The 15,192-nt window shown below is 44.1% G+C and overlaps 1 protein-coding gene across 1 annotated transcript; it reads left to right on the forward strand.

The window, feature by feature from the left end:
* Positions 1-492: 492 nt before the first annotated feature.
* On the forward strand, positions 493-8,846 carry LOC117493357 (proteinase-activated receptor 3-like). The gene is given in 5 exon segments (XM_034143874.1): positions 493-560; positions 1,107-1,153; positions 7,068-7,305; positions 7,307-8,004; positions 8,794-8,846. Coding segments are annotated over 5 exon segments (1,104 nt in total).
* The last annotated feature ends 6,346 nt before the right edge of the window (positions 8,847-15,192 follow it).

Genomic DNA, 15,192 nt, shown 5'->3' on the forward strand with positions numbered 1-15,192 from the left:
ATGGCTTCTTGTCTGCACCGGGCCCGGATTCAGATGGATGTCTCCCGCTAACAATAAGACCAAGACGATCATACTTCTTCGGTCTAGTTTGCCTGACGGGGGTAAGTACTTTCGCGTCGGGTTTGCAGTTAATAATGCATGAATGCTTGCACTTCCAAAAGCGAGGTGTTTCCTTTCCCAGCCGTTGAGAAGGTAAAAGTCATTGTGGTTCATTTTATCCCTGCTTTCACTACTCTCCTTCTCTAAGTGATGTTGCCTCATTGATGAGTTGAGGTAGGAGTCCATAATCCATATTGTCAGGAGGATGAAATATGTAAAAAATCGTGAGGAATAACCTCCAAAGCGGGAGCTCTCGAAAATGCGACCACTCATAGCGAAACCGGAAGCTGAATTTGAAGGGTAGTTACCTTCTGCTCGTTCAGGTAGACTACCGTACGCTCAGGCACACAGTTCTTAAACTCCTCTAACATCATTAGCTCACACACTGAAGTAATGTCGTCAGCTTTACAAGCTCTACACCACCTGTCAAAGAGGACTTTCTTCTCCCTTGCGAAGTCCACGTAAGTTTGGCCAGAAGTTTTCATCAGGCCGCGAAAACGCTGCCTGTAGGCCTCAGGCACAAGCTCATATGCCCTGAGAACAGCACCTTTAACATTCTCATACACTAAACTATCCTCGACAGAAAGAGAAGAGCAAGCTTCTTGAGCCTTGCCGACTAGCTTACACTGTAAAAGAATAGCCCACACGTCTTCTGGCCAGCGCAGAGCAGCAGCAATGCGCTCAAATGCACCAAAATAGATCTCCACCTCTGATTCACGAAACACAGGGACCAAAGAAATATGCCTACTTACGTCGAAGGAGGCAGCAGGACCAGAAGATGTAACGGCAGAATCACCCCCCCCAGCTGCCTGAAGCTCTAACTGATGCATCCGGACAGCAGTGTCTGCCTCCACTTTCCTGATCTCCAGCTCCGACTTCCTGATCTCCAGCTCCCTCCTGACATCAGTGTCTGCCTCCAACTTCCTGATCTCCAGCTCCGACTTCCTGATCTCCAGCTCCCTCCTGTGCTGAAAATCCCTATCACGCTCCTCCTTCTCCCACTGTAGACGAGCCATACGCACTTTTACCCTGGCATCTAATTTAGACCCCGTAGGTGAGGACCCTGCCGAAAACGAGTCCAACTGAGGCATGTTGAAAAGTTTTGCCTGTTCCGTAGCACTCTGAACACCTGGAGTAACACCAACGCGGCCTCCACCAGGAGACTCTGCTGCTACAGCCCCGGCCACCGTTCCAGGAGATTCCACTGAAGTAGGCAGACTCAAAACCCCCTGTTCAACTAGTCCAGTTAGCACCGTAGCCTTGAGTTCACTCTTAACAAGAGCAGAGGAGACAGAAACGTGATAATGGTCAGCAACTAACCGCAAATCAACCTTCCTACACCCGTCTAGCTGACCCACAGTAGGACTGGCCACAAACTGCTCCAAAACAAAAGCCATCCTTATCAACGGCGACTTACCATTTTTTTTTTTTTTTTTTACAAACTTCCCCAGATCCTGCCTACCAAACTTACCTAACTATCTTCTGGAGCGTGCCGGGCTCGAGGCGACTTTAAAAGGCAAACATCAGCGGCCGAAACCCTGAAACGCCTGCCCCCAACAGGGAATAAATCCCCACCCAGGATTACCCCGAAAACAAAAAAGGCAAAATAAAAATTGAGTGCCTGAAGGAAAGACTGATTTAGCCCAGCTAGACACTCCCCTATCTAAACTGAGGAAGCTTTTAAACAGCAAGAGACTTCACAGCCAATGCTACACAATATCAACGCTAAACCACCAACAGATACTCACTCTTTGTCTCAAAGATCGGACGAGCCCCCATTTGTTACGTTCCCTCCCAAAATCTAGGGGTACGAAGGGGAGTAACAAAACACAGAACGACCAGCACGAGAAAAAAGAGAGGAAACTGATCTCTTTGTTCACACATGAGTTTTAATCCAACAATAATGGACAACCAGGTCCCACACAGAGACCCAAGACGACGTGCTGCACCCATGCAGCCAGAGGAGAAAGGGAGAGCGACTGCAGCCTTCCTCAGGTCCTATATGGAGGCCCTGATTGGGATTGGGAGCACCTGGGAGAGAGGCTGCACCTGGAGACAATCAGGCTGCACCTGGAGAATCAGAGGGAGAGAGAGAAAGACACACACACACCCACACACACACTACGGCACGTAACATACATGTATTTATCATGTATTCTTAATACCATTACAAAATATGTAATGTTATGTTTTAGAGGAGGACCTCAAGCTAGCAAACTCAATTTCAAACAGTATGCAGAGTTGTCCTGCTAAAGAGTTAAAATGTATTATTTAACCAAGTATTTATTCTCTTATTTGCTTTAATTGCAACAGATGATAAAGGTTTCACTGTGATAAGTATTCTCTTAAATCCATAAACCCCTGTACAGTGCTTTGTGGACGATGGTGTTTATGATATTTCTGACTGCAGAGGGACGCCTAGATGATGCCATCTTTCTGTGTGATCGCTGGTGGGTGCAATTATTTATCAACAAGCAATAAGATAAGACATGGCATTGATTCTGCTGGGCCAGTTGCCGTTCCTGCAGGGCCAGATCCTCTCCTCCTCGGTTTGTGCTGTTGATGCAGAGGACGTTGTTCGGAACTGTTCCTCCTCGCTAGTCCCAATGTAATCATCTAGAACAGAAACATGACTTGTAAATTCCACAAACTACTGCAGCACAATACTATAAATAGCAACAACAACTATAGAAAAGACAAACTGAATGTAAACAATGGCACATATGGTGTTAGCAAACAATAGCTCTCGCTAATGCTATCTGCCTAGCTAGCCTTCCGGGCTCCATAAAAGCATGGGTTGTCGAACATAAATGTAAGGATAAAATAGACTTATTTGTTAGAAGTGAGCTTTAGAACAGATAGGGACACAAAGCTTTCAAGCAAATAACAGAGCGTTAGCAAAAACGTACCATGCAGACTCCAGTAACGCCGTTGGAGAGTCCAGTGTCTGTGTAGAGACCGGGAAAAACCGAAAGTCGGAAAGCAGGAAAAACATTTTTAATCAATGATTTTATCACTGAGCACAATCTCGATTTTATGTTTTTAACGGAAACTTGGATTGAACAAAATAACAGTGCAGCTGTTCTTATCGAATCAACCCCTCCCAACTTTAGTTTTATGAGTCAGGAAAGAATGCATAAGAAAGGGGGTGGAGTTGCTATTTTGTTCAATGATTCCATTCAATGCAGGAAGACATCTTATGGGGACTTTGCTTCTTTTGAATATGTGGCCCTTCAGCTGAAATGCTCCTCTCGAGCTCTGTTCCTAAATATCTATAGACCACCCAAATACTGTGCAAGCTTTTTTGATGATTTTACTGAACTGCTGTCTATAGTGTGTATTGACTTTGACCGTTTAGTCATTGTTGGTGATTTTAACATCCATGTTGACAACCCCCAGGACAGAGGGGCTAAAGAACTGTTTTGTGTTATTGATAACTATGGACTGACTCAGCATGTGGCGGAGCCCACGCACAATAAGGGGCACACTCTGGACTTAATTATCTCAAAGGGTCTGAATATCTCAAAGGTTGTGGTGACTGATGTTGCACTCTCTGATTATTCCTGTGTTTTCTTTGAGAGCTCTATTTCTGTTCACAAAAATGTTCAGAAAGAGGTAACCACAAAGCGATATTTAACAGAAAATACTAGGGAAATATTTACTCATAATTTTTCATCCACACTTGCCCCTGCTAACATCTCAGTAAATGAGCTAGTAGATCATTTTAATTCAAAAATTAAAAATGTTATAGATACCATTGCTCCAACGAAGGTAAAGGAAGTGATTGGCAAGAAAATATCTCCATGGAGAAAGGCCATGACCGTGAGAACAGAAAAAAGAGAGTGTCGAAAAGCTGAACGTAGGTGGCGAAAAACAAATCTCCAGGTTCACTTTGAAATCTATAAAGAGAGACTTGGCCTTTATAATTTGGAATTGAAAAACGCACGACAGTCTTTCTTCTCTGACATCATTACCAAAAACAAAAACAACGCACGTGCCTTGTTTGCTACAGTCGACAGACTAACTAACCCCCCAGTGTCAGTAGCCTCTGAATTTCTATCCACCAGGGCGTGCAATGATTTTGCCTCCTTCTTCACTGACAAAATTCAGAAAATTAGACAAGCAGTCAGTGCCTCTGCATCAGTTACAGCAAATGTTTTGTCCCTATGTCCACCAAATATCAATTCAAACACCATGACACAATTCCATCAGATTAATGGTAAAAACTTAGAGGACATTATTCAACTTCTGAAATCCTCCTCCTGCTGCCTTGATATTATTCCAACAGGATTTTTCAAAGATGTTTTTCCTTGCATGGCCTCAGATCTACTTCATATAGTAAACACATCTCTTCACTCAGGTATTTTTCCAGAGGCCCTGAAAACTGCAGTCATTAAACCGCTCTTAAAAAAGAATAATCTAGATGCCTCAGTAATGAACAATTACAGGCCAATATCAAACCTGCCATCTCTAGGTAAAATCATTGAAAAAGTTGTATTTCAACAGTTGAGTAACTTCTTGCATTTAAATAACTGTTTGGATGTGTTCCAGTCAGGATTTCGTCCAAACCACAGCACTGAGACTGCTCTTGTAAAGGTCTTCAATGACATCCACTTAAACACAGACAGTGGCAGAACCTCAGTGTTAGTATTATTAGATCTCAGTGCTGCGTTTGACACTGTTGACCACAACATATTACTAGACCAACTAGAAAACTGGGTGGGACTTTCGGCAACAGTTCTAAATTGGTTTGAGTCCTACTTAAAGGACAGAAAAAACTTTGTTTCTATAGGTAAATACACATCTGAGTTGACAAATATGACATGTGGGGTACCTCAAGGCTCCATCTTGGGGCCTCTTCTCTTTAACATCTACATGCTACCACTGGCTCAGATAATGAAAAACAACAAAATAAGTTACCATAGCGGATGACACACAAATTTACGTAACAATTTCACCAGGAGATTATGCTCCAATTCAAACACTGAGTAAGTGCATTGAACAAATCAATGACTGGATGTGTCAGAACTTTCTCCAATTAAACAAAGATAAAACTGAGGTAATGGTTTTTGGAGCCAAGGCAGAACGTATAAAAGTTAGCGCTGAGCTTCAGTCTGCAATGTTCAAAACAACAGATAAAGCCAGAAATCTAGGTGTAGTCATGGACTCTGACCTGAGTTTCAACAGTCACATTAAAACAGTTACTAAATCAGCCTACTATCACCTAAAGAACATATCTAGGATTAAAGGACTAATGTCACAGCAGGATTTGGAAAAACTTGTCCATGCTTTTATCTTCAGTAGACTCGACTACTGCAATGGTGTCTTTACAGGCCTCACTAAAAAATCTATTAGAAAGCTGCAGCTAATTCAGAACGCCGCTGCTCGAGTCCTCACTAACACTAAGAAAGTGGATCACATCACTCCTGTTCTGAAGTCCTTACACTGGCTTCCTGTGTGTCAAAGAATAGATTTCAAAATATTGTTGCTGGTTTATAAAGCTTTGAATGGTTTAGGCCCAAAATACATGTCTGACCTACTGCTAAATTATGAACCATCCAGAACTCTCAGGTCTTCAGGGACTGGTCAGCTTTCTGTCCCCAGAGTCAGAACTAAACATGGTAAAGCAGCATTCAGTTATTATGCTCCAAATATCTGGAACAAACTCCCAGAAACTCTGCTCTTACTACTTTTAAATCCAGGCTGAAGACTTTTCTTTTTGCCGCTGCTTTTAATTGAACTATTCACATCTTAAACTGCACTGTAACTTTTAACTTTTATCCATGTATTTTTTCTTTTAATGTTTATTTTATTATCTTTTCTTTTTAATGACTGATTTTAAATGCCATTTTTAAAATGTCTTCCATTTTTGTAAAGCACTTTGAATTGCCTTGTGTTGAAAGGTGCTATATAAATAAACTTGCCTTGCCTTGCCGGTGTGATCATTCTATAATACACCATTTAAGCCCGGGGGAGAAATGCTAACGCTAACGCTAGCGATCTTCTCTACTTCATGCTATCTGCACAAATGGTTGACATTAAACATTAAAACGACCAGGCAGTTCAGAGAGAATCAAAGGAAGGCAGGCAGGCAGCTTTGCATGACATTCTTCAGGACGTGTTTCATTGTGGTGATAGTGAGGGTAGTCAATCGTTTTGTTGACAAGACAGTAGTGACGGCCATCTTGGTGACGTGTGTTGTTGACCAGAGATGTAGTTCATTGAGCGTTTCACACAAACAAATGTGTTACATTTTTTTTTTTTTTACTTGCAAAATTATCTTTTAAATTGACAAACAGCATATGTGTAATTCGTGGCACAATTCAAACGGGATCGAAAGATAATCTTTCTCTCTCCATTGACTTCAATACATAATTTTTCCGAAATAAGGTCCCATGGAGGTCCACCGGAAGGGGAGGGACTTCGCCACTCTATTCACGTCTCCCAGCATGGTAGATCGTCACATGTTCACGTCTTGCCGTGATACCGGGTTGGTTTATTAATATACTATTTATAAGAGTTTATCAAAAGGATAAGTGTTTCATAATTAAATACTTATACTTTAGACTTTTCACGGTAGTTTTTAATGTTCTAACTGGTTAAGGGATCCCAAATCTAAGTTACAAAACTATTTTAGTAAAGCTGCAAATACAATACAAAAACATTGTTTAAAGGATATTTAATAATATTATTTTAGAAATGTCAGTTTTCTCTTGCATAAAACAAGAGATATAACTAAAAAGTCTCCAGACAGCAGACAGCATAATTAACTATACAAATCCTGTTTTAATGTAGATTTAAATGTACTTTTATTCTAAATTTAAGTTGCTTTAAAGCCATGTGTGTTTTCTTCCTGTATGTTCCTGCCTGTGTACATGACATAAACTGCTCATAACCAATTGCCCTTGCGGGATTAATAAAGTTGTTGATTGATTGATAAACGTTGTCTTTTGTGTACCCATTTCTAGGAAACAAATCCAGGAATGTATCGAATGAAACCGGTGTTGCGATACCGAAAACCTTTAAGGCAGCGCTGTACAAACCGAAAGGCACCAGGCTGCTGCTCTACCCTAGCTCAGACCCTCGGCTGCAGGTGAGCCCGGAGGACGCAGTGACAGCCTACACCACGGGGGTCCTCAGCACCAGGGTCATCCCCTCATCATACATCCTGGCCATGCTGGTGGGCATCCCCTCCAACGCCTACATCCTTCCTCAGACTCAAAGCAAAGCCTTTCTCCAACATAGTTCTTTACCTATCTATAGTTCTGTCCGACCTGCTGCTGCTGCTCTCCCTGGCGCTGCGTGTTCACTACCACTTCAACGGGAACAATTGGATATTTGGGGAAATCTCCTGCCGGCTTATCACAGCCTTGTTTTATGGCAATGTTTACAGTTCAGCCCAAACTATAGCATGCATCAGTGTAAAGCGCTACCTGGCTGTGGTCCGGCCGTTCCTGTACAGAAGGCTGGCTAAGTCTACGCTGGCAGTGTGGTCCTGCTTGGTGGTCTGGTTCCTGTACGGTGTGGCCATTGTGCCTGAGCTCCTGGTTAGGCAGAGCTACCAGCTCACCCACCTGGGAATCACCACCTGCCATGATGTCCTGCCCCTGGATGAAAAATCCCATTCCCCATTGGTGCCACACAGGATGATGCTGGTTTGCCTGGGCTTCATAGTGCCATTCCTGATTTGTATCTATTCGCATGTCGCAGTGGTATACCATCTAGGACAATCCTGTTGCGACTGGAAACCGTTTATCAGGGTCAGCACTCTGGTTTTCATCATCTTTGTCGTGTGTTTCTTGCCAAGCGGCATCCTGCATATCGCCCACTACATCCGTCTGTTTACCAGTGGGGACGACAGACTGTATGGATATTACAGAGTAGCAGTGTGTCTCATTTATTGTGGTAAATGCAGAGACAGGTGGTTGAGAGGATCGCAGAGTTAGTCTTCCTGCAGCCGCTTTGGAGAGAGACTGGGGCCGTAGTGTCCGGAGGTGTCCGTGATCGTGCTGATTAGCCTCTTCAGCTCCACCCCATCGTAAGACAAAGGCCCTGGGGCCGTCACACTCTTCTATAACAACAGTTAAAAATATATATGTATATAAAATATACCGCTGTACCGACGCCATGATAAGACTGATGTTACGCTGAGAGCAGCCGGGAAAAGCACTGACATGGGCGCAGCCTCTCTGGTGGTTGACTAATCAGAACGAGTGGCCGAGCTGACCAATCGGAGCACACTAGGCTCACAGGGAGGGGGGGGCAAGAGCTCCAACGAGTCGTTTAGTGGAGAAAGTGAATACTGCTGAATACACATGCTTGACAGAGATGCTGTATGCGAAACCAATGTGAGTTTGGAAAATTGCACAGTATAAATCTATTTTAGTATACCTCAACAATGTAATTATGATCAGTGGAAATGGCCATGACATGGGCCCTTTAAACAAAAATAATTGCATCTCAACAAAGTAAATTATAATCCAGCATCTTATGTTTTAGCTTAACTTCATAAACTAGAAATAATAATTCATCTTAATAAAACATGGTTCCAACAGAAAAATACATTTACAAAATATATCACCAGCAGCGTCTTTGGTTGAATCCTTGAGTCTTTCTCCTCTCCCACAGTGAATTGTTTGCTTCTCTGCTGAGAGTGTGCCTTCACAGGTGTGTTGCATTAAGCTCCTTAACTAGGAGTGGCACACTCTTCCTCTGAGCCACCTCCTCAGTGGAAGCACAGACCCTAGGCTCCCTGTCTCCATCTGCTGGACTGGAGCCAGATTTAGATTTCTCTGGCTCTGCCAAAACACCTCCCACTTGAGCTCCTGGTTCCTGAACCCAAGGAGGTCACAACACTTTTTCTACTGAAGTTACAGAAAATGATTCACTGCTGATGAGTTTGTTGTACTGTACTATTTTCCCACATTTTGCTCTTCAATGGGAAGCAGAACCACTATGCGCCGAACGTCTCTGTGAAGTACTGTGGCAGGGATTTTAGTTGAGAGTTTCTTGTTGGTTCCCATAACTTTTCCCCTGGCGGGTTGTTCAATAGCCTTTTTCGATGGGACTGGGTAGTTTGGAAAGGTGCGGACATTTACATCTCTCACAATGCCCTTTCCATCGGTGTTAACACCAACCACCCTGGCAAGTCTGTATTGACCTCTTAAGGCATTCTGGTCTGCCACCCAAACAACATCTCCTACAGCTACATTCCGCTCCCTTGTGTGCCACTTATTTCTTACAAACAGATTGGGCCCTGCCAACTGACTCCACCTCTTCCAGAACTTGTCTACTTCGGCTTGGATTTCCCTTAATCTTTTGTAGGGATAGTTTTCAAATGTGAAGCTCCCAGGGTCTCCTTTTGGTCCAGACCTTCCAAGCAAAAGTGAGTTTGGGCAGATGTACCCTATGCAGTCCTCCCTGCTTTGAATCCTGGCATCGATCGGTCTCTCGTTAGCCAAGTTAGCTGCCATGTATAGGAATGTTTGAAATTCTCCCCATGTGAAGGTTCCATTTCCTCCAAGGTTGTTGAGGGCTCTTTTCACGACACGAACAGCTGCTTCAGCAGCTCCATTCCTGTGAGGTGAGTCTGCAGGATGAATTTTCCAGCTCCACTCTGTTCCATGTTTGGTAGCTTCATCCTCCAGCTCAGATTTTTCTAAGCAGTCCAGAAACATGTAGAGCTCCTTCAGGGCAGGCCTGGCTCCTACAAAGTTGCTTCCGGGATCTGACCACATTTTCTTCGGATGTCCCCTCAATGCAGTGAATCTTTTGTAGGCCAGTAGGAAGCCTTCAGCTGACTGGTCTCCAACAACATCTGCATGTATTGCTCTGGATGCCATACAGCAGAAGACAATGCCCCATACTTTCAGCCTTACTTTTTTCCTCACTTGGTCCTTCACCTCATATGGTCCAAACAGGTCCACAGTTGTGTATTCAAAGGGTCTTGCTGGATTTGTCCGCTCTGATGGCAGGTCACTCATGATTTGCTTGCACTTCCTTCCTCTGGCCTTTCTGCATATCACGCAGCTGTCCACCACCTTTTTAGCCAATCTTCTGCCTTTGACAACCCAGGCTTTCTTTCTCATCTGTAGGAGTGTTCCTGCTATTTCCTCATGGTTTGCTCTGTGGGCCTTTTGAGCAAGAAGTGTGGATATCCATGCCTCATAAGGTAGGATTGGTACTACACCTTTGTCCTCATTGAAGTATTGGATCCTTCCTCCACATACTAAGAGTCCCGACTCTTCCTCCTTATACACAACCAACCTGCTGAGAGTAATGTCTTTAAATGTTACTCCTTCCTGGGCTGAAAGGAAAAGATGTCCGAGTGCATCTTCACATTCTCCAACAGAGAGCACAGTTTTCTTAGTTCTCAATTCTCCCTCTTCTTTTGTAGGAATTACCTCCCACTTTGACCTGTGGGGAGTTGGGTTCATCATCCTCCTCTTCCACTCCTTAGCAGCTCTCAGCACCCAGGCAACAACTCGGACCAGTTTATCCAAGCTGCTGAATTTCCTCACATCAATCCGTTGCCCTATAACTGAGCCAGCTGGTATTCTTCGGGTTCGAGTCTCTTTCTCACTCTCAGAGGGTTTTATAAGGGTTACAGGTTCTTTACCATCAGGATGCTTCATCTTTGCCTGAGCTCTGGTGAGTGCTGCTGTGAATGTTTTCCTTTGGATTTTCTTGATGCCCTCTTTTGCATTTGCCGCAACCTCCTTGGCTGACTTCTTTGGCCACTCCTCCACTGGCATTTTCAGAAAGGAAGGTCCTTTCTGCCACTCAGATTCCTCCTTGAGATCAGCAGGGGTCGCTCCTCTTGTTATGATGTCAGAAATGTTTAGGTCACCTGGAATCCACCACCAATCCTCAACAGATCCAGACTTTTGGATTTCACCTACTCTGTTGGCAAAGAATGTCTGATATCCATAACTGTCACGCTGGATTGCTCCCAACACAGTTTGACTGTCCAGGAGGTGGAACCATTGTCCTATTTCCATTGGACTGTGCTTTTCAATATGCCTTCTTAGACGAGCTGCAAAAACGGCACCACAGATCTCTGCCTTTACAGGGTCACCTTTTTGGTTCAGCGGTGTGAGTTTTGCCTTGGATTCAACCAGTCTGATTTGGATACCTCCTTCCGTCTCCCACCTGAGGTACACCACAGCTCCAAAGCTTTTGTCACTTCCATCGGAGAATGTTATTCCCAAAGGTTTACCGATCCAGCTGGGTGGCGTCAAGCTTCTGTCGAAGGTGATTTGACTCAGTTGCACATACTCTTCAAATACTTGTATTGCTTCCTCCCTTAGGCCTGCTGACAGTGGATTATCCCAAGTTTCCCGGGTGGATTCTCCGCTTTCTGCCTCCTGGAACGCTTTTCTGACTAGTATGGCTCCCTTCTGTTTCAATGGTGTGACAAGGCCGATGGGATCATAGAGGCCTGCTACTTGACTTAATAGCTCTCTTCTGGTTAAAGGGTCAGGAGTCTTTCCTCTTACCTCTTCTTCAAGGAGGTCTTGGCCTACTCTCATTTTCCTTTTTCTCTTTGAGAAGTTGATGGAGGTAAGCACATATAGTTTGTCCTCCTCCACGAGGTAGCCAACCCCCAGGGCCTTATTGTCCTCTTCCTTCATTTGATTTGGAAGTATCAATACTCTGTCTTCTCCTGCAGATGTCACTTGGTTATGGTTCTCCTGCACTTGCCTCCCACTTTGCCCTGAGTGGACCCAAGGTTTAAGAAAGAATCCTCCAGCTTTCAGGATTTCCTCAACCCCATTAGTGCACTTTTCTAACCTTTTTTGGTCATTGTGGGATGTCAGGATGTCATCCACGTAGCAATCTTCCTCCAGGACTCTTCTTTCCTCTTCGAGGTGTGTAAACATTGGTAGCCTCGATGTTTCTCGCATAGCCAACTGTGCTATGCATCCTGCAGGTCGATCACCTATGTTGACTCTTGTTATTGCGTATTCACTTATTTCTTCGTCCTGAGTGTCTCTCCATAAGAATCTGTGAAGATGCATTTCCAGGTCTTCCAGCCACACAGAATTATACATCTTCCTGATGTCTCCCAAAGCTGCATGCACTCCTCTTCTGAATCGGAGTAAAACTCCTCGGATTGGATTCAATACATCAGGCCCCTTCAGTAGAAGATCGTTCATACTGAACCCTTTGAACTTTTGGCTGCTGTTCCACACAAGGCGTACTGGTGTTGTCACAGAGTGAGGATTTGGTGCCACCAAGTGGCTCACATACCATACTGGTCCTGTCCAGCTGTCCTTTATCTCTTTCGTGAGTTTCTTTGCTGCTCCTCTTTCCACCATTTCATGTACCTGTGCCTTGTAGGCAGCTTGCCAATCTGGCTCCCTCTTGAGTTGTTTTTCTGTCCTCAGAAAAGTTGCTTCCACTGCAGTCCTATTGTTGGGAAGAGAGATTGGGTCCTCGATCCAAGGGTACTTTGTATCCCAGTGTGGAGCACTACTGTGGGCATCCGCTGTAACATAGGTAAGGCCTTGTTTTATGATCTCCAGCTCTTTTTCCTCAATTAATGTCATTTCCTTTCCTCCAGGCTGACAATGACCACATCGACATCCTCCACATTTTGGTTCACAGGCTGCTCCAATACTGTCCCACTTCCACCAATCCAGAAACTCTCTGTCAACAGCTGTGCTTTTAGTTTCAGCCTGAATCTCTTCAGCTCCGATGATTTCCTCGTATTTCTCTGCGGCCATACGCATGGAGCAAGCAAAGTGTGTCTCAGACTTATGTGTTGTCATCTCCACTTCCTCAAAGAGATCAGGGTGAGCTCCAGCCACAGTTTTACCCAGTGGGCTGTCCCACAAAACGAGGTCTCCGACAATCTTCACCCTCTGTGGGACCAGTCTACCTTCTCGGTGGCTGATAAGTAGCTTAATGTTTTCTGGTCTTTTTAAATCCTCAAGTCTGACTTCTGGAAAGAACTTCTTCAGCTTTTCCGGTTCGATGACTCTTTGCACGTTGGCTATTTCATTGAGGCCATAACAAACAAGTTGGTGCGCTTTCTCTGTACCTCTGGGTGTCTTGACTCTAACTCTGAGGAAATATCTTCTGCTGTTCACTCTCATTGTCATTCCTCCAACTCCATGGACAACCAATGTGATTTTTTCACTTTCCAGGTTTAACCTGTTGGCGGCTCTGTGGGTTATGTAGTTGGTGTCTGATGCTAAATCTATCAGGGTTCCAACTTTCTGACCTGAATTTGCAGTAACTTCCAGCAGCATCATGATAACTGGTATCTTGTCATGTCTATTTCCTTCCATCAGCACAGACCGGTCCTTTTCATTACAGTTTGTTATTGCAGTCATATTGGTAAAGGCGTTCTTGCATTTTTCTGCCATTTCGGGAGAGAGTTCAGCAATAAATTTCACTTGCTCTTCTGTGAGTTTGGGTCTTTTCTTCAAGTCTTTCCCACCTTTGTCCAGCTCACGTTCTCTGTACTCTCCTCTAGGACAGAGGAAAAAGTGGTGGTCTGAAGAGCTCCCCTTCTTGCATTCTCTTTTCCTGCAAAGGTAGGTGTTTATACATTCATGTCCTTCTTCATGACATCTCAAACACCTCTTACAAGCTCCCACTCTCTTCACAGCATCTAACTTTTCGACCAGATTTAGGCTCTTGAACTGCTTGCAAAAGAATAGTTTCTCTTCATGCCTTTCTTCTCCACAGACAATGCAACGTCCGTCTCTCCTGGTGGAACGTGTTGAGGAATATTTTCGTTCAAACTTCCTTTCAGGTTTCTCTGACTTTTCAGTTACTCCAAGCTGCTCCAGTTTTTCCAAGATCTCTTCTTGTGTCTTCAGAAACTCGAGGAGACTGTCAAAATGGTTCTCAGGGGTGACTCTATTGCTGGGATTTACCATGAAGACGAGCTAATCCTTCTTTACAGGATCCGGCAGCTTGCTCTCTATGGACCTAGTGACCAGTGGGTTCTTGATGGCATCTGTCCTTCCAAGCTCTGTCAGGTCTGCCAGTGCTTTCTCCACAGTTTGGATTAAGTCGATGACTCTTCTTGGTTGATCTGCTCTTAAAACAGGAATTTTCTCAAGATCTTCAATTATTTCTATTGCAATTGTAGACTTATTCCCATATCTATTTTCAAGCACTCTAAAGATGTTTTCTGCTGTGTTGTATGTTGAAAGTCTGAGGTTTCTTGAGATTTTCTCATCCATGCTGTCCAAAAGCTGAATCTTTTTGACTTCACTCGAGCCTGTTGGTTCCCCCTGTCTTTGCAGGCTCTCCCAGTCTCTCTTCCATCTGTGGAAATCTCTTTTACAGCCATGAAATTTGGGCAGACTAATTGGTTTAATTCTCACCAAGGGCGTGGTGTTTGCTGCATGTGGGGTTGATGAAGCAGCCGTTAAAGTCCGCAGATCTGCACTCTTCTCTTCTTCTGAATTTCTTTGTGCAAACACAAACTCTGCTCTCCTTGCTTCAAGCTTGTTATTCATTGACTTTAAGCCTTTGACCCTGCCTTCTAGATTAGCTTTTTCAGTCTCTGGAATCCACAGTTCCCAAGATGCTAGGCTTTTACTAGCTTCCTTGACCAGCTTCTCCATGAAAACCAACTGCATCTCATACCCATCACGATTGAGTGCAGATACAGGTGTCTCAGCAGCATTATCACAAGCCGTTTCTGCTTCCTGGATTGAGGTTTCCAGCTCCTTTTGCCCATAACGAGACCACAGGTTTGTTTGAACAATTCTTTTCACATCATTCATTCTAATTTCACATTCATTGATAGTTTTTTCCATGTTAGCCTCTTGTTGCTCGCTAAGCGCCTCTTCCACATCTTCAGCAGTGCTGGCTTCTATGTCTGCGAGTAGGCCACTCCGAAAGTCATCATTTGCTTCACTGACATTTCTTCCCATCAAAGTGAGCTTTTTGAATTCCTCCCGAAGCTCAGTTTCAGTCATGCCTTGTGCTCCTCTGCTAAGAAAGTTAGCTACTTTTGTGAATGCACCTTTAGCCATTGTCCTCTCCTGCTTGAGCTGCTTGACACTTTTCCCATAGGCTTCCTCCGCCATTTTGTTGAGGTGTGTGGTTACTCCAGACAGTTTGGTT

The sequence above is a fragment of the Trematomus bernacchii genome, unplaced genomic scaffold, assembly GCF_902827165.1.
Source record: "Trematomus bernacchii unplaced genomic scaffold, fTreBer1.1, whole genome shotgun sequence".
Classification (NCBI taxonomy): domain Eukaryota; kingdom Metazoa; phylum Chordata; class Actinopteri; order Perciformes; family Nototheniidae; genus Trematomus; species Trematomus bernacchii.